Source organism: Vombatus ursinus, unplaced genomic scaffold, assembly GCF_900497805.2.
Source record: "Vombatus ursinus unplaced genomic scaffold, bare-nosed wombat genome assembly UNPS02014799.1, whole genome shotgun sequence".
NCBI classification, from domain to species: Eukaryota; Metazoa; Chordata; class Mammalia; order Diprotodontia; family Vombatidae; genus Vombatus; species Vombatus ursinus.
The window spans coordinates 13,862,202-13,886,726 of NW_020954577.1; the positions used below are offsets into that span (position 1 = coordinate 13,862,202).

The following is a 24,525-nucleotide window of genomic DNA, read 5'->3' on the forward strand; positions in this document are numbered from 1 at the left end:
TAATCATGGTGATGTAAAATCAGAGCAGTAGCAGAGAGACACTTTACTTGCAAGTTGGTCATCACTGGGAACTTCAAAACACATTGTGCATTTTTGATTGTAATAGTGCTAATTCTTGGTTTTGAATGAAGTGTTCCATTTTCAAGGAGTGGGAACATTGGTTCACAAGATTGTTGAGGATCAGATGGAGTTATGTCATGTTCTTAGCCAACTTGAAGTGCCAGATAAAGACTGGTTGTTGTTAAGTGGAACTTTTTAAAAAAGTATAGTGCCCCATCACATTTTCTCCTGCCTCTGCCTTGACCTGCCCGTGGCAGCCCTGCCCACCTTTGTATCACTCCAGTCGTCAGGGTGAAATCTAGATCTCTTCAACTGAGACTCATTGTTCCTAGCTTGGGCACGGGCCTGAGCAGAGAAGTCTGCCTGACAGCCTTTCCAGGAGGCAAGAGTGCTCTCACGTCTCCCCTCGGCCTTTGCTTCTCCAGGATTAACATCCCCACTTCCTCCAATGGATTCTTCCACAGCTTGATCTCAGGGCCCTTTCCTGTCTCTTCTTGGGCCCTCCCCTGGTTACTTGACTAACCCAAACCAGGACCTCCACTTTATCCATGTTCTTCCAAAAATGCGACCCTCACAGCTGAACGTAATCTTCCTGGCTTCTGCAGTCATCTTTCTCTTGTCCTGCAAGGACCTTCTTCTGATGCCTCCCAAGAGACATTCTTGTTTTGGAAGCACAATTAGGGTATAATAATAGACTTGAGGCCCCCGGTCCTTAGGTCTTTTGCACGTGACCCAGGCGCTGTGTCATCCTTGATATTTCCTTCACTCTGTCTTATCCCCAGGGCATAGCACACAGAATTCAGTGCATGCTTGTTCCTTCCCTCCTTCGTTCACTTACATCTCTCTGACTCTTCCTCTACAACATCTCTCCGACTCTTCCTCTACAACATCTCTCCCTCTTGTGCCCTTCCTCTGGGTCAGCCCTGAATCGCCTCTCACCTGGACTGTGGATTCCTCATTGGCCCCCCTGCATCCAGTGTCTCTGGTCCATTCTCCCTACCGTTGTTTAAGCGATAGTCCTCTCACACAGATCTGACCGTGTAACCCTCGTGCTCCAAAAGCTGCCACTGGGCTCCCATGCAGACGTGTTAGGTGGCACAGTCTACTTGCTGTCTCGCAGACCCGCTTACTCCTTGCCCCTCCAGGCAGTTGTACCTAGGATCCTTCACATTTGGCATGCCTCCCCTCCCCCCTGGAACCAAGAGCCCCTTCCTCCAGGCTGCCTTTCCTGATTGCAGCCAGGAGTTACCAAGGTCTAACTCCCCCTCCGCATTAGTTTGCATTTACTTTACGTTAGTTTCTCTTGGTATGGGTTATTCCCCCCTCCCCCCCAGCAGAATATAAGAGTCTTGATGGCGGGCCTTGATGGCAGGCGGTGGTTTCATTTTTGTCTCCACATCCTCAGCCTCCAGCAGAGAACCTGGCGCAGAACAGGCGTGGGAGAAAAGCCTGTCCACGTGGCTCGGTTTGAGCTTGCTCCAGCTTTACGTCCGCATCCCTACTAGGGGAGTTGTTGTTTTTAACCCAAGTGTAGGACTTTATATTTATCCCTGTGAAATTCTCTTTTTTTTGACACGACCATATTTCCTAGCTTGTTGAGTGAGACCTTCTGGGATCCTGACTGTGTTCTTCCAACATCGTAATTATCCTTCTCAATCAGCCTACCATATCTCTCTTCATTCTTGCCCTTGATGAAAAGGTTAAACATGTAGGGCCAGAGGCAGATTCCTGTGACATTCAGCTGGAGACTTCCTCCCTCTGAGTCTCTATTAGGTCATGACTTTCTGCCCCCTCATTTGGTCATTTCCAGTTTCACCTAGTTGTCCGTGGCTCACCGTCAACTTTGTCAAGCGTAGTGCTGTCCATATTAGGGGGTGGTTCAAAGTAGACTGGTTGGTTAGGTTTGTCTTGAAATTGCCAAAAATGACAACAAAAAGAAAAATCTGTTCATGTCATAAACTCCATTGGTTAGGATGGAGTGAATGTCCGTGACAGCAGTTTGAAACTGAGATGCCAGTTGTACTTGGAATATATGGAATTGAATCCCCCCCTTTTTTCTTAAGTTCCTTATGAAGAATAATCTGATTTTTTTAGAATAGTGATACAGTACTTTCCTAGTCATTTGATTTTATGATATGATCATAATTAATGATTATTGTAATATAGTGCTGTGATCAGAATTTAACTCGCATGGTAGAGGTTCTCAAACTTATTTGGCTTATTGCTACCTTTTCCAAAAAAAAAAATTACTCAGCGCCCCCCTAGAAATCTACTTTCTTTAACCCTTTAACATTTTTTTTTAAATTTGCATCATTTCAAACTACTACCTCGCCCTGGATCGTTCCAGCACCCTGCAGGGGTGATATTGCCCACTTGGGGAACCTGTGCATTAGAGCAGGGGTGAGGAACCTGCAGTCTCAAGGCCACATGTGGCCTTCTAGGTCCTGGGGTGCAGCCTTTTTTTTTCTTTTTAGGCAACTGGGGTTAAGTGACTTGCCCAGGGTCACACAGCTAGTAAGTGTCAAGTGTTTGGTCTGAGGCCGGATTTGAACTCAGGTCCTCCTGACTTCAGGGCCTGTGCTCTATCCACTGCACCACCTAGCAGCCCCTTGGGTGCGGCCTTTTGACTGAGTCCAAGTTTTACAGAACAAATCCTTTTATGAAGGGAATTTGTTCTGTGAAGTTTGGATTCACTCAAAGGGTCAGACTTGAGGACCTAGAGGGCCACATGTGGCCTTGAGGCATTAGAGCATAATAGAAATTTAATAGGATTTTTAGGAAACCATTGGCTTTCTATAAAATCCTCAATTTTTAAAAATTACGATTGAAGAATATTGCAGAATGACAAGTCGGCCACGATAGGCCAAATGATAAGGATATTTATGTTGAATTAAGACACTCTCTGGTAACATGTGATGGCTTCTCTTTAAGTGCTTAGAAGAAATGAGACGGGAAGGTCGAATGATTAAGATTGATCGAAGATTGACGGGTGCCAATATCATTGATGAGCCTCTACAGCAAGTAAGTGCCCGGAGTGAGCAGAGCAATTTGTACCTCGTGGGCTGGCTGGGTTTCTTGTTGTGGCCGCTAAGTAACGCTCTTATTATTGCTGTGATATCCCTGACTATTTGATAGGCCACAGGCCTGTGTTCAGTCCTTGGGCATAGCTACTGTGTAAGCAAGCGTCAGGTGAGGTCCCTTCTGAGCTGCGATGTGTGAGCCTGCTTGGCTGACTGTTTGCATCTGTGTTGGATGCTGCCAGGAGTGCAAGAGGAATCAATAAGTGAGTGAAAAAGACAGATGCAATGTTTACTGTGTGCAGAAGCACTGTGCCGAGTGTTGGGAATACAAATGGGAAAGGGAGACAGAGTTCAGCCACAGGCCTCCAAGAAAGGCCTTCCAGCAGCGCTTAATCTTCAGTTCAGGAGCCTGGTGAGGCCCAGCTGCGGAGGGGGAGCATGGGGGGCCGTGGTCAAGCTGGGCAGTCTGGACAGTTCAGGGGTAGGGCTAGTGGCAGTGCCCGGGGGTATAGGGGGGCTGCATGAGAGCAGAGAGTAAGGTCCAGATGACTGCCCTCAGAGGGGAAGGATTCAAGTTCGTTATCCAAGGGGCAGGAATGGCCATGTCTGCTCCACAGCTAGGGAGGCTGGAGGATCCCAGATCAGTATTGGGAAGTGCAGCTGAGGGTCTTTGTAGAGCAGGCTGTTTGGTCTTGCCACCTACGGGAGGGAGAGATCAGGGCATTGGGCTCTGTCTGGGAGGGGGACGAAGAAGGGGATCATTGCCGCAAAGGTTGGAAGGGAGGAGAGATCCTGGTGGGGTCTGGGCAGATTGTGAACTTGGAGTAAAGGGAAAGGCCCTCATGGCTTGTTCGGCTCCCCTTTCTCCACACTGCTGGGATTGGGGTTGGTGTGGGAAGGGAGAAGAGGACTTGTGTTGTGCTGAGCAAAGTGCACAGTTATTTTTGGTGATTCAGAGTGTGCCTCTTTTAACGGGTGGACAAATTCAGTAGTCCTGTCTAGGACATAGGGTGAGTCAGAAATACTCTGGCTTTCTCCTTGGATTGTGGGAAGGATAACAAATATGGCAAAAGTATGTTGACTTCCTTCTTTGTTTCTTTGTTTCTTTCCTTCCTTCCTTCCTTCCTTTTTTCTTTCTTTCTTTTTATTTTAAGTTCTGAACTGTCTCCCTCTCTCCCTCCCTCTCCACCCTGCACTAGAGAAGGCCACCATTTCACACAGATGTATGTATGTGTGTGTGCACATACATACATATATACACACATATATATACATACACACAAACACATGTGTGTGTGCGTGTGCATGTGCACACAAAATCATGCTGTCATACTTTTATTTATCAGTTCTTTCTCTGGAGGTGGATAATATCTTCCTTCATAGGTCCCTTGTAGTTGATTTGAATATTTATAATACTTAGAATAGTTTAGTTCACAGTTATTCTTTGAACAATATTGCTGTTACCATATACAACATTCTTTTGGTTTGTTCATTTTGCTCTGCATTATTTCCTGCAGGTCTTTCCATGTTTTTCTAAAGTCTGCCTGCTCATCATTTATTATAGCACAGTGGTTGGTATTCTATCACAATCATATACCACAGCTTGTTCAGCCATTCCCCAGTTGATGGGCATCCCCTCAATTCCCAGTTCTTTGCCCCCACAAAGAGGGCTGCTATAAAGAGTTCAGACCATAGGGGTCCTTTTCCTTTTTCCCCGATCACCTTGGGAAACAAACCTAACAGTGGCATGGCTGTACACGATTTTCTAACTCTTTGGGCATAGTTCCAGCTTGTTTTCCAGTATTGACCTTTTCTAATGCAAACATCTGATGCCATTTAAAACCTTTATGAAATTATAAATTCATTTTTTTAAAAGCGAACATCCTAAAGGTTAACTTCAAGTTATATCATTGTCTGAATGATCCATTGTTGTATATTTCTCCTCGCACATTTTAAGTAGAATTTGTGATTCTCTCTATTTTAGATGACAGTGAAAACCAATGTTTTCATTGTTTGCTTTATACTAAATTTTGCCTATATGACAAATAGTGGCAGAGTTAGTTAGAGTTAAAGAAAGCATCAGTGCGTTAAAATACCGAGCCATGATGCCCCAGTTAGCGGAAGCTCAGGAAGCTGGCAGCTGCCCCTCTGATGGCCCAGGCTTTGCAGGGAGATCACCAGACCAGTGCAGTACCACTGGCCGCAAACTCATTTCTCCTGGGAACCCTCGCTCTTTATCAGAAATTGGTCAGGGAAGGACCTGCTGCCCCCTTTCAGAAGCAGTTTTGAGCTTGGGAGCGGTGGCGGGCTGAGTGACACCCCGGGGAATGAGCATCCTTCAGGCCCATCTGCCAGCACTAGTGTTGTGTCAATAAGACTGACCAGCTGCCACCAACTCCAGGGGGCCTGGGCATTTGGGTTTGGTTTTTGTTTCCTGTGGTTGTTCTTCTCGTCCTAACAGATGTTTTGTGGTTTTTTCCCTAACATTTTCAGGTGATCCAGTTTTCTTTGAGGGATTATGTCCAGTATTGGTATTATACATTAAGCGATGATGAATCTTTTCTCCTTGAAATCAGGCAGACGCTCCAGAATGCGCTCATTCAGTTTTCTACCAGGTGAGGCTGTGGCACTGTGCAGGTCCAGCACAATTTAAGTATGGTACATGTGTGCATAGGAGGTTAACTTTGAAATGCAGGAAAAAGAATTTTCTGACAAGGTAAGTACACAGAGGCAGCTTGGCCGGTGACCAGAGCGTGGGGTCTGGAGTCAGATCTGACCCCCCATCCTTCGCCTGCTTGGTGATCCTGGGCCTCAGTGTCCTCAGCTGTAAAATGGGGATAATGACAGCACCTACCTGCAGGGTTGTTGGTTATGGAGATCAAATGTGGTAGGATTTGTATAGCACTTTGTAAACTTTAGAGCCCTGTACAAAGGCCAGTTACTGTCATGCTAATAATCCTTGTCATTGTCAGTGTGAGGTCAGGCCTAGAGGGGGGTGGAAGGGCACCTCCTGTGTCCTCAGAACAGCCCTGGGTGGCAGGTGTTTTTATTATGTTCTGCATCTTAGGGTCTGGCTGGGCCAGGCCTTCTGCCTCCTCCCGACTTGAGTCGGGCTTTTCAGGATTGTGGAGCTTTTGGGGAGAAAGGAGGTATGACCCAAGGCTCCCAAGAGAAGATGAACCTCGTGTCATTGAGGCATTAAATCTCAGCACTGCAGGAGGCTGTCCTGAACCATGAACCCCAGACTCCTCAAGACCCTTTTGTTGTTCAGTCATGACCCTGTTTGGGGTTTTCTTGGCAAAGATGCTGGAATGGTTTGCCGTTTCCTCCTCCAGCTCATTTTACAGATGGGGAAACTGAGGCGGAGTTCAGTGAGTATCTGAGGCTGGATCCTGACTGCAGGCCCCATGCTCTGTGCACTTTGGTGATCCCTAGCTGCTGGGAAAGCTTGTCCACCTGCCCAAGGTCATGCCAGTAGAAAGTGTCAGAGGCAGGGTGGGCACTCTAGACCTTCCACTCCTGCTCCCTCCCCTCCCCAGGGGCATTCATTGTTGTAAAGTAATTGGGCTTACTGGAGTGAGGCGAGGGCTCCTGTCTCTGCAGCTGGAGAGAAGGGGATGATTTCCTTACTTCCTAGCTGGTGTTCTTTTTTCAGGGCTGGTTCTCTGTTCCAGAAGCTGTATCCTGGGTGGAGTCAGAGTTTGGGGTGTGAGAGGGAGCAGAGAGCTGGCCTTAGCTGCACCCAATGACAAGTCATCCCCAGCTCTCTTAGGCTGGCCCCTGCGCCATCTTGTTTTTCCTTGTTAAAAGCCACAGTAATTTATTATTTACTTTAAAATCTTCTCCTTATACCACCATGGGGAAAAGAGGCCTTGGGAGAATGGAAAGACTCATGGCCTAGTGGAGGGAGGGGGATAAGGCCCGTTCTCATTAAGGATCAAGCCTAGCCTATGACCCAAGCATGTCCAAGGACCCTTGTTTCAGCTGGCGTCGCCGGAATGAAAACTCAGTGGGAACAGAACAACTGGACGCTTGCCACACACTTCCCCAGGCCTGGAGCGTGGTTTCTGGTCAGACCTCTGCCACACGGGAATGCGGTGAACGAATGAGCATTGATTGAGTGACCCCAGCGTTCCAATCAGCGTGTTAGGACCTGAGGATGAATATAGACAAAGTGAGATGGGAGACAGCCCCCTGATGAGGATTCAGCTCAGGCTACCGGTTTCTAAGGGTGCCCCGAGAGGGTTGTTGGCAAGGCCCAGAATTCCTTAGTGGGTATTGTATCGGCTGGCAGTGACCGGGGATTGTGGTCGAACTGTGGTGCTTCAGGTTTGAGATTGGAATGAAATGAAATAGCCGTCTAATAGTTGTGAAAGGAGATTGACTTAGCCTTGGCACGGAAAGGGTATTCAGCAGGGAGAAAGAGAGAGAGACAGACAGACAAACAGACAGACAGACAGGAAGGAAGGATAGACAGAGAGACAGGACAGATAGACAGGAAGGAAGGATAGACAGAGAGAAAGACAGACAGGATAGACAGAGAGATAGACATGAGCAAACAAGGCCTGCCTCTCAAGGAACTTGCGTATTCTAACATGAAGGGGAGTTGGAAACTAGGAAACTCCATTTGCAGGGAGGATGCCTTCAGTGGAGTTGTCTGTGAAGTGGGGGACTGGTTCTAGGCAAGATAAGGCAAAGCTGCCTTGCTAGAGCCCACCCTGCAATGAGCCAGTGAGGAAGATTTGAGGGTGATGTCTGGAGTTCAGGCACCATGGTATTGATGTGGCCAGGAGGAGGCCATGTGGTTCATGTGACTGCAGCTCCCTCCTTGTATTAACGGAAGTACCTCCAGGCAGCACAGCGTGTGTTTTGGGCTGGCGGCAACCACAGCATCGGCCAGATCCGAGGGGTGCTGCGTCCTCCTTGACTAGCCTCTTATACCTCAGGCCCCTGGTTTGCAAAGCCACATCAGCACCTCAAGCCTTTAGCCTCTGCCGTTTAGGGAACAAAACTAGCATCGTTAGCATCGCAGATATTGTTCCTACCATACCTGGGGTGGGAAGGACACAGACAGGGGACGTGGGAAGTTTTAGAGGACCCCAGGGTGCAGAGGTAAATAGTTAGGTTTGCTGGTCCTCGCTCTGAGGATTATGTTGGTTATACCCTGTCATCCAGCTGGTGTGGGCAGTCAGATCCACTGCAGGGTGAGGAGCTGGGAGGGGCCAGGCATACCACCGTTGTGAATTGGGAGTGAGTCCTGAGGGTCCCAGCAAAGCAAGGATTCTGGGTTCCCACTTGAGGAGTGGGGTTGGTGGGTGGGTGGGTGTGTCTTTCCACGAAGGGTAAATTTGAGTGATCAGATCAGCTACAGCTCAGCTGCTCTTAGGGGATCTGGGGTGCCTAGGTTGGGAACGGAGAAGGAAAGAGGTTGGGGAGCCCTCACCTACCATCTTCGAGTTGAGCAGGACTCTCCCCCTTCACCTGCTTCTTAGATGTTCACACACACCTGGCATTGCCGACCATCGGGCACTTTGGGGGTATCCTCAAGTTCCCTGCTCTCTCCTCCCCAGGATTCTTTTCCTCTCTCCTTCAGCAGCTGTGGGGAGGACACAGGTGTCCCCACTGCCTCGGCCTTTCCCTCTCCCCACGTCCCACAGAATGCCATTTATCAAAGAAACAGTGCTGTGAATGATGGGAAGCTTCTGAGGGGAGCCCATGGAAGCCCAATCCGTCAGATAGGTGAAGTAGTCATGGTTAACATTTAGGTAGCATGTTGTTTAAGGTTTGCAAAGTGCTTTACGTGGATGATCACTTTGGGTCCCCAGCAGCCCTGTGAGGTAGGCACCGTTATTGTCCCATTTTGCAGATGAGGAAACAAGCTAAGAGAGTGAGTTAAGTGACTTGCCCAGGGTCATACAGTCAACAACCTTTATCGTGCCATGTGGTGCTGAGGATACAAAGAATGGTGAAGGAAAGGCACTCCTGTGCTAATAGGGGAGACAGACAGGGAAATGGGAGCGAACCGACAGAGGGAAGGCACTAACACGAATGGGGGTTGGGGGAGATTTTAGTGGGGACTTGAAGGAAGGCAGGAGCAGGGGAGGGCGGGGGTTCAGGATGGCCAGAGAAGAGGTCTCATTTGGAGATGGGTTGTCCTGTGCCAGGAGTCCAGTTAAGTGTCTCAGAGAGGATTCGAACTCAGGCCTTCCTGACTCCTAAATCTGGCTCAGTCCCCACTGCACCAGCTGGCCCACAAGTGCTGGACTTCGGCACAAAGATTGTTTTCTCCTACTTTTATTGCCAGTTCAGGACCTTCTTTAAGACCTCCCCTTGGCTCTAGGGGCAGACTTCCTGGCTGGCGGTCAGGATTTCTGGACTCTCCCTTTGTTCTTGCAGACGTTTGTCTTTGCTTTTCATGGCTCTCGAGGCAGCTAGCCCCGCACTGAGGTCGGATATGCTTGTTGAGGTGGTTTTGGCTTAAGGGCTTAATTATGACCTGATTTTTTAATAATTAGAGGTCCAATTAATAACTATACTAATAATAATAAACATTTTTACAGTGCTCGCTGTGTGCCAGCCCGTGTGATAAGCACTTTACAGTTGTGATCTCTTAAGATCCTCACCACAACGCTAGGAGGGAGAGGCTATCGTTATCCTTGACTGACAGATGAGGAAGCTGAGGGAGCTGAGCCTCTGGTGGGCTTCTGAGACCAGACTGGCACTGGGGCCTTCCTGCTTCTGGCTTGGGGCTTTATCCACTGCACTGTCTGGTGCGTGACCTTGAATAGGGGGGCAGCAGGTGGTTTGGGTGGTTTGGGAGCTTTGCGAAGCCCCTGTGCTCTGATGCTCTGGATTTAGGAGTCTCTGATGAGATTGTACTGAATCTTGATTGTTTGTTTTCTGTGCTTAAATTCCCCACACGTTTTGAATGTTCTACTTGACTTGTAATTATTTTTAACAGCTCTCAGGGAGTGTTAATTAGATCCAGATGACCTACCTTGGGATTAGGATGTTCTAAACTTGTTTTTTATTCTGTTAGAGGGAGAATTGTTATTTGATTTAGGAAACTTATATAAGCCCTGCATTTCTAATTGTCTGGGATTGCTTAATTTAATTCAAAAGGAAAGCATTGTCTTCTAGCTTTTGCCATTAATTGGCTGGGCTTTATAAGAAAATTTCATTTTGCTTGATTAACCCAAACTAATACCTTGAACAGAGTAGATACCTAGAAAATATTTGTTGAGTGAGTGAACAAATGAATGAATCAATGAATGAATGCATTTCAACCTTGACTCCATTTTTGACTGACTCCTGTTTGCTCATGGGACTCAGCATTGAGCTGCTGCCTCCTGAAAGCACTTGAATATGAGCTTTCCCAAGTACTAAGGAGAAGTGCAGAGCGATTTTAAGATGCATATTTCATTTCCATTAAGCTGCTGTTCATTTCTTAGACTCTTGTTTCTCACTGTGTGGTTGAAGACCTCATTCCGCTCCCAAGGACAGATTGCCCTTGAAAAGCTCTGACCAGAAGCTGCAGTTTTTATTGATATTTGAGAGAGGATTTCCTTCTTATCACTAGCTCGAACATTTATGGCCTGACTTTGTCACATCCCCCTAGCATGGCACTCTGCCTCCTCCACACAGTCCCCGACTGAGGCACCGCAGGCAGACCCACGTGTTATGGATGCGGTAACAGTCTCAGAGAACAAGTCCCAGGACTAGAAGCCAAGTGCTTGTAGTTAGTAATTAGGCTGAGGAGGAATTCAAGGAGGTGTGGGAGGAAGGCTTGTGAGCCATGACCAAGTGATCGTGTGCCCGACTCCAGCAATGTCAGTGACAGAAACACTCAAGGGCCTACAACCTGGGCGGTTGCTGATGATGGAGAACTGATGATGCCTCTAAGGGAGATGGCCGTCTGCATCATCGGGGCAGACGAGAGGGATGGAGCATGGAAACAGATCCGTTTTTGAACCTGAAGGCAAGAGTTTATTGAGTAGCGGAAGGTGACACAGTTAGACCTGAGCTTTAGGAAAATCATTTCAGTGGCTGAATGGAGGATGGACTCAAGTGGGGAGAGACTTGAGGCCAGCAGACTCCAAAGCAGGCTACTGCGGTAGTCTATGCATGCATGAGGTGCTGAGGACCTGCACCAGGTTGGGGTAGGTGACAGAGGAGAGAAGGCAGCATATTTGAGGGATGTGGTGTAGAGATGAGATCGACAGGCTTTGACAACATCCTAGACATGGGGGGTGAGAGATAGTGAGGAGTCCAGATTGACTCTTAGGTTGTTAGCCTGAGGGACCTGGGAGGATAGTGTTGCCCTCTGGAGTAGTAGGAAGGAAGGAAAGGGGGAGGCTTTAGGGGGAAAGATAATGAGTTCTGTTGTGGGCATAGTGAGTTTAAGATGTCTACTGGACATTCATTCAGTTAAAGATGTCTGAAAGGCAATTGAAGATGTGAGCTTGGAGGTGAGCAGAGAGGTTGGGGCAGGACAGGTAGATTTGAGAATCATCAGCATAGAGATGGTCATTAAGTCCATGGGAGCTGCTGAGCTCACCAAGGAAGTGGTATGGGGGAGAAGAGGAGAGAAGAGAGCCCTGAAGAGCACCTGGAGGGTCTGATCTGGAGCAGAGCAGTTGGAAGGAGAATGAGGAGTGGTCAGATGTGGGAGGGGCGAAAACTTAGAGGCAAGAGAGGAGGAGAGAGAAGGCTACCTACAGAGGTCAAGGGGAAGGAGGCTGGAGAAAAGTCCAAGAGATTGTTAGTGACTTTGGAGAGAAGAGTTTCAGGGGAATGATGAAGTCCAAAGCTGGATTGTGAGGGATTAAACACAGCATTCACCTCCCTAATCTCATCTGTAAATCATCAAGCAGCTTTTACCGTGTCGGCACCTGCCCTCTACTCATGCCTTCACTGTCTTGGGCCTGTGAAGATGAATTCATCCAGGTGGGGAAACTCCCAGTGTGGAACTTTCTTTCATCCATACAGATTGGCACCTCTCCTGCCATTGACCTTGTAGAGAGTTACATAGGTCTTCTTGACTCCCCCTCTACTATGAAACTTAGATGAAGTTACAGGGATGGATAGCTTCCCCCCCCCCCGCCAAAGTACTGTGAACAGAATATAAGATGACTGCATTTTGATGAGTAACATTGGAAGGTTGTTGGATAGACAGACTCTTATAATAAGTTTCTCTGAACAATAACTTGGGCCACATGCTCTGCTGAAAACTGTTCTTATGTCTTAATATGGAAAATACCTTTGGAAGGAGTCTCTGACTTTGTTCTTGAATCATTTCCCTGGTTTTGTGATTGTTGGACGTAGGCCCTTTGAATGGATATGTGAAATGCCCCCTCTTCCCCAATCTCCCCATGGCAGGCATTTGTACGGAGTCAGCAGAAATGGCATTTTTTGGCTAATAATCTCCACTTTTAGTATAACCTTAATGCTTATACATTTTCATTTGGTCATAACTCCCTATGTAGTGAATTGACCTGTGCTTAACATATATTAAGTTGGAGTTATCAACATGGACTTAAATATCAACAAATTAAATAAAATACTAGGGAGTGGAGAACAGATGGTACTTGATTCATGGTTTGGTTTTCTCTCTCCAAAATCTGTTACAATAAACCTCCTTTCAAGGACTATAATAAACTATTTCTAAATAGTATACTTACTTTTATAAAACTGATAAATATGGACACATTTGAAAATCATTTGCATACTGATTACCGAAGAAGCTTCTGCTGGTTTCTGGCTTGGAGGAGGCAGTTCATTATTTTAAAGTTGGTGACCTGTGCTAAGGCTGGAGATTTTGTGAGAGGCCTTCCTTGTTATGTGTGTAAGTTGGGGGATGTTTTATTAGCCATAGGGGAGAAGGGCTTGTAGGTCTTGTTTCGGAGGATTGTTGTAAGAATTAGATAAGATTCGGTGTAGGGCAAGCCTTCTGCAGACCTTATAAACACCATCGAAACATGTGGCCGTGGAATGACCTGCTTCCCTGCTGCCTGATTGGTCCTTTGGGGCTCCCTACCACTATTTTCCTCTCCCTCCCAGCTTTTCCCTTGATGTGTTAATATTTCACATTGATAATGCTTCATTTTTACATTCTAATTGACTATAATAATGCCATGAGCCTTTGCTAGTTTACTCATTTTTACTAATGCTAGCTTCTGGGTAAACTATAAATTGGGTTAACTATAGCTTTTTTTTTTTTTTTTTTTTAAGCAGTGACAGGTAGAGTTCCCTGTCCTCCTTCCAGTAGAGGACGTGGTGATTCCCATGTCTTTTTACATGTGTCTTCTTGCCATGACTTGCTGAGATAAGCCCAGACTTGGAGCCTCCTTGGGCTGGCTCTCTGTACCCTCTGCTGGAATCTGGTCACTCCCATTACTCCTTCCTCCCCCTCCTTCTGCTTAAGAATTCACACTTAAAGAAATGCAGATGGCAGGAGCTGGCGCCATCATTATTTAATTGTTGATTGTCCACTCAGTGGATTATACAGGAACCCTTTGTTGACCTGAGTTTCATAGGATCGTACTGGAAGAGACTTAGCTTCTAGTCCTACTCAGATTTTTCGTATGAGAAAATCAGCCCAAGGTCCAGAGGTAGTAAGAAGCCAAGCCCGAATGCAGAACTGGGTCCCCTGATGTCCAGTTCAGTGCAGTCCCTTTCCATGTGGTGCCCCTTTTCCTGCCGCCCATCCATGTGATTGTCCAGTTATTGGCTTCTCATCATTTATCTGTGTGTGTATCAATAGGTTTTTAATATTAATTAATAGCTTTTAATATTAATAAATTTCTGTTGATTGACTTAATTTAAGCTAAATGTTATTGAGAAAGTGATTCTATTTCATTGTCCTAGAATTCATTGTGGAGACAAATGTAAATTGTTTTTGGAACATGGACTAACTCTGGAGCATCTGTGACAATGCTCCTTTGATTTTGTCTAGCAGACATTTGGCATTTGGCATTTTTTCCCCCTGAGAGGCAATCACAGTACCCCAGGTTTAAGTTTTGCCTCTGACCTTTCCTTGTGTGACCAGACAGGTCATTTGACCTCTGTTAGGTGCCTCCCACGTCATAGAGTTTTTCACACGGATTAAATAAAAAAAAAAAAAGCCCCCCAAAATGCCTGTGACCACTGGTTCTTCCACAAACAAGTGCAAATTCAGAGCAGACTGAAAAGAAAGCTGTCACTTATTTTAGTAGTCCCACACTTTTTTTTTCATTTGATGCCTTGTACTGGAGAAGCCTATATGTTATTTTGTTAGAAGATGTAGTGAAGGAGTTTCGGCCTAGGAACCGGAGCTGGAAGGGTCCTGAGACATTTTCTAATGTCTTCCCACCACCTCCTTTTACAAATGAGGAAAATGAGGCCCAGAGAGAATGGTTGACTTGCTCCTGTAGCTTCTAGAGGACTCATAAGAAATGTGTGAAAATAATAATTGCAGTGGTCACAAACGATAACGAAATAATAGTCTCAGAGAAGCAGCTCCTCGCCCCCGTTGAAGCTCAGAAATAGCTCTCAGCACGAATGTATTTCACTCATCTTTTTCTAGGTCACAGTAGGCTCCCTTCTGTCCACTGTCTTTCAAATGCATTTTTGTTGCTTGATCCAAAGCGTGGTGTTGGTAATGCCTGCATTGTCTCGTGTTTTTGTCATTAGGTCGAAAGAGATAGACTGGCAGCCTTATTTCACTACACGCATCGTGGATGATTTTGGCACCCATTTGCGAGTGTTCAGGAAAGCCCAGCAGAAGATCACAGAAAAGGATGAGCAGGCGAAAGGTAGAGCTCGCCCTCCATCTGGGGACGGCGATGGCTCTCCTCCTTCAGACTCCAGCTCTCCCACTCTGTTGCCTTTCTGCAGGTTCGGCCGAAGACCTCGTAGAGACCTTCTTTGAAGTTGAAGTCGAGATGGAGAAGGAGACTTGTCGCGATCTAGTCTGCACCTCTCCCAGAGAAGAAGAAGGTTTCCTTTTCTCTTTGTTATAATCCTACTGAAGGTGGTGGCCTGAGGTTAAGTTGGGGAAAGAAGAGTTAGCTAGAAAGGTGAAAATACAGAACCCAGCATTAAAGCTGAAGGACCTTACAGGTCATCTAGTCTGAAGCCTCCTTCTGAGGCCCAGCCCAAAGGAGCAGTGACTCACCTATGGTCACACAGCTCCCAGGTGGAAGAAGCGTCTGGATTCACACCTTTGGCTGCAGTCAGCCTTCTGGCCATAGCCTCACTCTGAGGGTGTATGCTTGATAAAGAACTCTTGCCTCAAGAAGGTGGCATAGAGGAGATAGATTGTTGAGTAGATGTATATTTTCATTTTATGTATTATGTTGGAAAAATGATTGAATCTCCCAGGAATCTCCTCTTTGTTCGATAAAACTGGGGCAGGAGCCGTCTCTCTGCATAAGAGTGGGGGCGGGGGGGAGTGATCTAAGAGCCTTAGTTCTGTGGCAGGGTCTGGGTCAGACTGACTGCCCACCTTCCCTGGGCTCTCTCCACGCTGGCAATGATCCCTAGCGGTCAGCCACTGCTTCAGGCAATCATGGTTTACTCCTGGTTGTTCAGGGTCCTAGATTGGTGGTGGAGGGTCCCCACGTCCTTTTCTCCCCTGTAGATGCCACCTCTTTTGTCATTTGCCTCCTTATTGGGATCCTGGCAGAGGAGACAGCCATTGTCTGCAAGAGGGCATGTGGACTTAGCAGCTCAAACGGGATTGGAAATTTAGTTTAGAGATCACCCATGGGTTTTCATTACCCTCGCTGTCCTGTAGCTGTAACTGACCCATCTGGAAGAGGAAATAGAGCCATACTTTTTCTCTCTCAGATATTAGAATTGTTGATTACTTTAGCCAGCATTGGAAGTAATCTTTTTTTTTTTTTTAGTTTTTACACTTTGGGAAATGGTTAATACAATTTGTTTGCAGGATATGAGGTTAAACACCTGTAAGTTTCCTGCTAGGCAGCATGACCCATTGGGTAGAGAGCTGGACTTGTAGGCAGGCTTCAGACTCACCACTGACCCTGTCAAGGGAATGTCTATGGGCAAGTCATGGGCGTTCTTGGGGGAGGCCTCAGTTGGACCTGCTGGTACCTGCCTCAGGTTGTTTTCCCACTCAAATGAGATTATGTAGAGAGCTTTACAAATTAGAAAGTATTACATAAATACTTTTATTGTTATTATTATTATATTCTTGTCACATTTATTTTTATTTTAAAAGTTTAAAACAAAATCTTGTATAGTAGCTTAATAGCTTTAGTATTAACTGGGCTTTGCTTTAACTACAAATGTGGCTTCTTTTATGTAATAGATACTTCTTGATAAGTGAAATATTTGACACATTTTAAGAAACTGAACTTTGACTAAATTGAATGTTCATGTAAAGTTCAGGTAGTTAGTTCTTGATTTGATTTTTCAGTATTATCAGTGTGTAAACCTTTAGTTTTAAGGCTTCTGCCCCATCCTTGCTGTCAGGAAATTCTAGCAGGAAGAGAAATTCAGACTACTTTTTAAAGGAAGGACCCATTTTGTACTGGCAAGAGTAGTCATCCTTCAATTTCTTTTGGGACTGGGGGCCTTGGTGGTTTTCTGAAGGTGGTGCCTGTGTATATGGGCTGCATGTTGATCGATCACGTGGGATGCCCTGAAATGGGGACTTACAATGTGTTAGACTTGAGCTGGTTGAAGAAGACTCAGAGTGGGGTAGAGCCTGAGACACACGTGAGGCCAAGTATTTTAGTAATTTTCTGGAATCAAGAGACTCCTAAAGGTGACAAGTTGGGGATGGAGCGAGGACACCTCCTGTGATGGAAGCGTGACTCTTCTGTACTATATTCTTAATAAATAGGCATCTTTGCCATGTCTAGCATATCACTCTAAAATGGAATTAACAACCACACTTCTCTTTCTAAGATTCCAGAATGAATTTTGGTGGGGTGCTGCTCAGTTTTCATTGTAAATAGCAAATTAAATTGATTGCCTTTTGGCTTTTTTGTTTTTTAATAAATTTCTATTTAAATAGACCGTGGGTTGCAAAAATAGTTCTTGTGCCCAAATGCACTGACTTAAAAGCAGAACTGAAAATATTGCTGAGACAACCTGAGGCTTTTATTTTTTCCTAAAGGTTTTGACTGGAGTAGTTACAGTGCAATACTGTTTGAATGTAGACACTTCAGACTATATGCTATTGCAAGTAAACTCTCCTAAAAACCTTTTTACTCTTCTTTTAACATGAGCAGATAATGAAGGAGATTGGACTTGCTGGCGTCGTCACTCAGCTCTACATCTGGGAGACGAAACTTTTGTTGGCATCTCCCTCTGGCCCCATAATTAAGAAACTGAGACCAGAGAGCGGCCCTGTTGTATAAAGTGCATTCCTTTAAGCACAGGAGAAGCACATGAATCGTAGTGTTTTCCTTTGCAATTATTCACCAAGAGAAGGAATAGAAGGACATTGACTAAAACTTGTACAGGATTTCTTTAGTATGTAGTTTGTAGCTTTTTCTTAAAATTTCCCCATAGTCCTCCCACATTGAAAAGACTGATATTTGTGCTCATTATATTATTAGAATGTGATACAAGAAGTCAGATAGTCAAGGATGCGAACTCTCCTTTGGGAGAAAACAAAGTCTTTCATAATGTAAATTCTACATAGCATTCATTGGATTTGTGGTTAAAACTAAAGAATTCAACTTGTCCCAGGATGATTAATGCCCAGTATCTTATCTGGAGAACAGTGCAGAAGTGTATACTTTGTGAATCTGTACTGGTATGTGCTTGTCACCAGAGTCACAAGCTGTTACAGTTGGAGAACTGGAGGGGCCAGATATCTCAGGAATGTTTAACACGTAAGGAGCACTCACAGAATTAATGTTTTAAGAGCAGGAAGAGTCTGAAGCCATGATAAATAGGAAAATGATCAGGAATACGCCATTTACATAGGCCTGGAGACGTCCTAAAGGGAAAGTTTCCTGCCCTGGAACGTGCATTTTCCAGCAGTAAGAGCCGTGGGTGCCCCGTTTGCTTGTACGGTGGTGTGACTGATTGTTTTTTCTCTGCCTTCTAGGATTCCTTAGGGATCTGTGTGAGGTTTTACTGTATTTGTTGCTACCTCCTGGAGACTTCCAGAACAAGATCATGCGATACTTTGTCAGGGTAAGCAGCGACATCTCATTTGGCTAAATGGGTCTGTGGAAGGAAGCTGACTCAGTGTTCTCCCCCTGATTTTGTAGGTAGCATAGGAAAGGACAGTAGTCATCACCTTTGCATTTCCTTAGACTCACGTGGTATTAGCAAAAGGTTCCAGGCGTATCATTCACTGCATAGAAAGAATCGCAAAGTCATAGAACTCGGGACATCAGAAAACTTCCAGTCCATCCCCCAGGGAAGGAGTCTCCTCTGCTCTATAACTTACAAGTGAACGTCCAGCTTCCACTTGGAGATATCCAGAGAGGGCACGCTGCCCATCGTGAGCAGCCACTTCTGCTCTGGGACAGCAAAGCCTTGACATGGGCCTGCTGGCCCTTCGTGTCCTTGAAGCCAGTGTTCCTTTGGAGGCCTCTCTTCTCCAAGCTCCACAGCCCCAGTTCCCTTAGGGCTGGTCATATGTCTTTGCCATCCTGGGGGCTCTCCCCTGACACTCAGGTGTGTTTATGTCCACCTGAGCACATTGTTTTGATCAGAGCCGAGAGAGGGAAGCCCGGGGCGGCCACGGGGAGCCAGGCAGCTAGGACTGTGCCTCCCTCTCCTGCTGGAAGTCATCGAGACCAGTGGACGAACTACTGGTCGTGTTTCCCTGGAGACACGGCGTGTTGGCTGAAAACCGAGCTTCTGGCCATGCCGCTTGTCCTCACCCATCTCACTGACCGTTTCACCAGAACTTCGCTTAGTGTTGCTTTCTGTGCCGACATCTGCCTGTACGTACGCTGTCAGGCTTCTTCCTCCATCACAGAGTCTGCAGCAGAGTCGAGTTCCTGGAGGGAGAAGGCTTCTGTGTGTCTGCCCTTAGCTGTCAGATGCATTGCTTGGCCTCAGGTGTGTGTGTTGGCCTTATTAGAATCACTAGCTTTGTCCAACCATGCCGTCATCCACTTCTCTGTAGTGGTTGTCTGTATGGACACACACACATGTGTAGGCACACGTACATATGTGTGTGTTATATTTATTTAGTTGTCATCAGCATTCACATTATCCTTCTGCTTTTAATTTAAATTTATGCTCCACTGTATTGTATCAACTTATTTCCCACAGTTAGTGCCTAGGTGTATACCCTGGAGGGCATGTGAATGATTTCCAATTTTTTGGTACAAACAATGCTACCGTGGAACGTGTTTTTACACGTTTTTTCATCTTTTGTATCATTTTGTTAGAATACGTTCCCAAGGTTGGAATTAAAAATTATGAATATTTTTACAGCTTTTGTTACACACTTCTGAGTTACTTTCCAGATTGGAGAATTTTCATGCGCACCTAGAACTGTGTAACCTCCTTTCCTTCAGAAACACAGTCGTAAATCAGTAGAGCTTCTTGGAGTTCTTTAATGTTTGTATTTTAAGTTCCGGTTAAAGCTTTCCCAAGAGTAGATAAATACATTCGTTTCTCTACTTCCCAAGTAAAATTCCGTATGATCGTTATCATTGTGGTTGGCATCATTGTTGTTGCTAGTCTGTTGGGTGTGCCTTACGGTACCACTTACAGAAAGGATACTGTGATGTTTAATTTACCTTTTTGAAACTGCCCTTGAGATTGCACCTTTTTACATATAATGAGATGCTCTGAGCTCCGTAACAGCATTCATTTTTCTCACCCAGCTCAGTAGGCTCTCGTGAGGTCTCGAAAATGACTTCAGAGAGCAGAGCAGAGCAGTGCCGAGGGCTTTCCCTGGCCCTCTCCCCGGGCCAGCCCTGAGCCGGTCTTCTGTTCACAGTCGTTTGTGTGTTGCCTTCCCCAGTAGATTGTTCGCTCCCTGAGGTCAGGGATGGTTCAGCACATCATAGGTTATGCTCAGTGCTTTTGGAGTGAACGTTGTTGGAACTGTCTAGTCATGTATCCGATCCTTTCTCTGTATTTCATACAGAGTTTTCTCCCTTTGAGGATCCGTTTTTGAAAGAAAGCTGGTGTGCTCGTGACCTAGCTCCCGCGGAGTGGTCTCAGTGGCCTCTTGTGTCATAGCAAGTGAGCTCGTCTAGGTATGATGAGGACACTTAAGACTCTTTCTCAAAGTGTAAGGAAAGGAGAGCCAGTGACGCCCAGGACCCAGATGGTCGCCCAGGACCCAGATGGTCACCCAGGTCTGCCCGTTACTCCCCTTTCTCCTCTCCCACTAGAGAGTGAAAATATACGTAGTGGGGGCTCAGGGGAGATTAGGGGAGCAGAGTCCCTGCAAGAAGGTCTTGGAAGACCCAGGCCCATAAGCAGTGAGACTGTGACTCAGCCTCTGCTTGTGAAGCGGAAGGGCCTCCCAGAAGGCCCTGGAGCCTCTGCCTCTGATGCTCAAGTTCTGGGAACTCCCCAAGGGGTAATTGGAGACAGTGGTCAGCTTTAAGTTGCAGGAAGGACAGCGGGGAGGTTCTCTCTGGCTGTGCCTAGAGGGAAAAATATGTGAGGCTTTTACTTCAGACAAACTTCGGAGTTGCTCCTGTTATCCAGTACATTTAGGAAATGAGCACATGGAACAGAAAAAAGGCTTGAGCCAAGGAATTTTGAGCCCACTGTCAATCAGTCAATCAGTAAAGCATTTATTAAGCTCCTACTATGTGCCCAGCACAGTGCTGGACCCTGGGAAAACCAAGACAAAAGAGGAACCATCTCTGCCTTGGAGGGTGACACTCTAGCAGCCTAGCCCTTCAGACTGAAGAGGATCCCCTTAGAGCTTCCCAACAAGGGGTCCGCCACCCTTTCCTTCTTAAAAACTTTCTTTACTGACATCTTCTGTCTTCACGGTCATTTCTTTGCTCCGTCTCTGGTTGAATCCTGCCACATGAAAAAGAAACGATGGGAAAAGTGCATTGCAGAGACCGTGCCCAAGAGCAGCATGTCTGCTGGGCTACAGGGGCCCCCTATCACCAGCCCGTCTGCAGGCCCTTCTCTAGTTGGTAGCGATTGGCTGGAGGAGGCACAGGGCACCCATCCCCTGCCATGGCAGCTCTGCCCAGCTGAGCACAAATGCCCTTGTTGGGACACTTTCCAAACAGCAGGCTGATGTCCCCGTCTCTGTCATTTTTGCCTCTTGTTTCCAGCTCTGCCCCTAAGAACAGGCAAAGATTCAGAGACAGTCTTCCCTAAGCCCAGCATCCACAGTTCCCTGCACCGACCCTTCTGTGGCCTGGCCGTCACCCCCTCACCCCCTCACCCCGGTTCCTCTCTCCTCAGCACAGCTTTTCTTTCACGGTGTTCTTTTTCAGACGGGACGTCCAGAGTGGAACCTGGCCCCTTTTGTTTCCATTGTTATCAACATCGAGGTATTCCTTATCTCTCCCTCACACTGAGGACCAGGGTTTATGTGCTGGCACTTCCTTGGTTTTCACAATCGAGGTCCACTAAGCTCTTCTCCCCCTGCCTTACTCTCACGGTGAGACATGAGATAAGTCCTTTGCATCCTGCTTTTCACAGAGAGCCGGCAGAAGTCTATGACGGTCTCCATCACTGTGTTGTGCCTCTTTGCCGAGTACTATTCTTTCCGCTCCTTCTTTCATTCATTTGGCAGATAGTGGCCAAGGGCCTTTGATTCTGAGTGCTGGACACTCTCGTTGCTCTGAAGACACAGAGGGAATGATGACACTGCCTCTGTTCTGGAGCTTACAGAGAAGTAGGAGAAGCTAGTAGTGAGAGTAGTATATGGTTTGTATAGACCAGCAGTTGGCAGAGGACCCCTTTATACTTGAAAAAATTGAGCCCTCACCCCAAAGAACTTTTGTTTATGTGAGTTTTATCTACCACATTCACTGTATTAAATATGAAAGCATTTTAGTACTATTTTGAAAAGTTTTGACCTCATGAGCCCACTAGAAGGGTCTTGGATCCTTGATGAGTCCCTGGACCACATTTTGAGAACCATTGGTATAAACCGTTGGTATAGTGTTGCTGGCAGGAGATGTTCAGGGAAGTCTTCCTGGGAGGCAGGGTCTCTGAGCAGTGCTTCGGGCGTCTGGATTGAGGGGCCAGGTTTGCATTCAGGAGTTGGTGGGGAGCCCATCGAAGCAAGATTGCCACTTGGTAGAATCCATGCTAGTGTTTCTGAAATCCTTTCTTGCTCACTATTTGAAAGTTTTACAATGTTTGACCCTTCATGGAGCAGTTTTTGAGTTCCTGGCAGAATAAGAATTGTTAATAAATTTATCGTACAAATGAAAAGTAGGAGAGATTTACATCTTTGTTTGTTTGTTTTTAGGAAATCCTTGCACGTGGAGTTCTTCTTCCATTAATAAACCAACTCAGTGATCCTGATTATATTAATCAGTATGTCATATGGATGGTAAGGGCTTTAAGTTTTTTTTAAACTTCAGCCTAATTTAATATATAACATAATTTGAATTTTGTGATTGCTTATTAAAATAGGCATGGTTTAATTGTAACAAGTGAAACTGGAAGAAAATTGCCTTTATGAAGATGATAGGTCAGCCTTACATGTGACTGTGCTAAAATGTATATATTTGGTAATGATTTTATGTCACCTCTGCACTGGGAGAGGCCTCACAGCTCACTCCATCTCACTCTTTGTGAACAAGGACTTTGTCTTCAGTTTTCTCAACACATCATCTTGGTATCACTTGAGGCAAGTCTTTCCATGTTGGATCAGCTGTGATGATTAGGAAGACTTCTCCTAGATAGGGAGTGTTGTGGGCCTTCAGTGTGTGTCACGCAGATCACACTGAGGGTCTGCCCCAGACTTAGAATTCACTCGTTTGGGGCCCTTGCTCCTCTGGCACGAATTGCAACCCCTTCTCTTCTGTTGGTGGCCAGCTTCTGAGAGCGGCCGAGAAAGCACTAAGGCAGCGATTCTGTAAAGAGAGGTTGTCTGACCCCTGGACCTCATGCCCTGCTTAATGAGGGGAGGGGGCTCAGCATCTTTGGGAGAAACTCAACTTGGAGTTAGTGAAAATGGATTCAGGTTCTTCCTGCCTCTCACTTTCATTGTGATCTTGGCCAGTCACAGATTGTCCATATTCTCCTGTTACTCATTTCTAAAGTGGTGTGGTGGTATCAGCTTACCTTGGAAGGACCTTCCAGCAATAAAGCTTGATGCTTTTGTGATTCAAAGGTGGCTGTGCCTCTGCCATATTTGACCATATTTATTTCTCAATAATAATAGCACCCAAATTTCTGTGTCATGGAAATGCCTGTTGTAATATGGGTCATTCAAATCTGTGTTGCATGCTGAAAACAATTATTTGGAAGGACTAACAGTATATGCAACTAAATAGTGCACTTGCCATATCAGTGCTGTTCAGTGCAGAACAGACGTACTCTTATCATTGAACGTTCTGGGTATGGTGACTATCCAAAGGGACGCCATTTTTTTCTGAGACTTCTATCCTAAAATCAGACCTATATTTGGCCCGCTCATGTTTCATTAGCTCTACCCACCATGGAGGAGATGAGAGTGATTTTGTATTGTTTGACTCTCCACAAGCATGTTCAATAAATAAGCACAGAGCTGCTCATTCCTCTCCTCATCCACATTAGAAGGGCTGGCCATTCAAAGAATCCAAGTTGGAATGGGCTTGAAGAGAACATTGTTAGAAGGTGCTTTAAACATGTTTTCCACATTCTTGTTTACACTTCAAAACCTTTGTTTCCACCTTTACTTCACATATAATAGTGGTCACTGCCTCCCACCCCTACCCCCCATCCCCATCACATGGTATCCAATGAAACTGTCCTCTTGGGTTTGGTGTGGCCCTTTACAGACATGTCCTGGGGCTTTGAGGGCTATCTGATTTTTTCAGATGGTCTCCTGGGTGGAGGGCGCATTGTTTTCCCCATCCTCCCTTGGACCTGGCCGTTGTGCCCATTTGTGAGAAGGGACCCCAAGGGGCATGGTTCTGACTGCCCCAAGTCCTACGCAGGGTCCTGACCACCTCCAATAAGCCAGCCACTACTGCCTGGCGTAGCATTTATCACTGTCCTTGCTGAATCTTACTGGTTTGGGATTTTGGTGAAGCCAGTAGAATGTCAGTTCTGAGAGAGCCGGGGCTCATTTGGCCTTGGAGCTCAGTGGAGTGGTGCCAGATTAGCATAAGGTGAATTTGTCTGCGAATCACCACTGTTGCTACCGTTATCACAGGAGCAATCATGGTGATCTCATGCAGGCTGTCATGGGATTCTCACAACAACCCTGGGAGATGCGTCCTGGGTGGAGGATACTGAAGCAAGCAGAGGCGATATGACTTAGCCGGGCTCACCCAGTGAGTTCAGGGCCTCCGCAGCTTTTGAACTTGGGTCT

At 46.2% G+C, this 24,525-nt stretch overlaps 1 protein-coding gene across 3 annotated transcripts in view; it reads left to right on the top strand.

The window, feature by feature from the left end:
• The window catches only part of SNX13 (sorting nexin 13), a 120,547-nt gene that overhangs the window by 42,201 nt on the left and 53,821 nt on the right, over nt 1–24,525 (top strand). For all 3 annotated transcript variants that reach the window (XM_027872260.1, XM_027872259.1, XM_027872257.1), the window contains 6 exons: nt 2,992–3,081; nt 5,574–5,695; nt 14,751–14,872; nt 14,955–15,056; nt 18,148–18,236; nt 22,471–22,554. In XM_027872260.1, the coding sequence (XP_027728061.1) occupies nt 2,992–3,081; nt 5,574–5,695; nt 14,751–14,872; nt 14,955–15,056; nt 18,148–18,236; nt 22,471–22,554 (609 nt within the window). The remainder of the gene's footprint in view (nt 1–2,991; nt 3,082–5,573; nt 5,696–14,750; nt 14,873–14,954; nt 15,057–18,147; nt 18,237–22,470; nt 22,555–24,525) is intronic.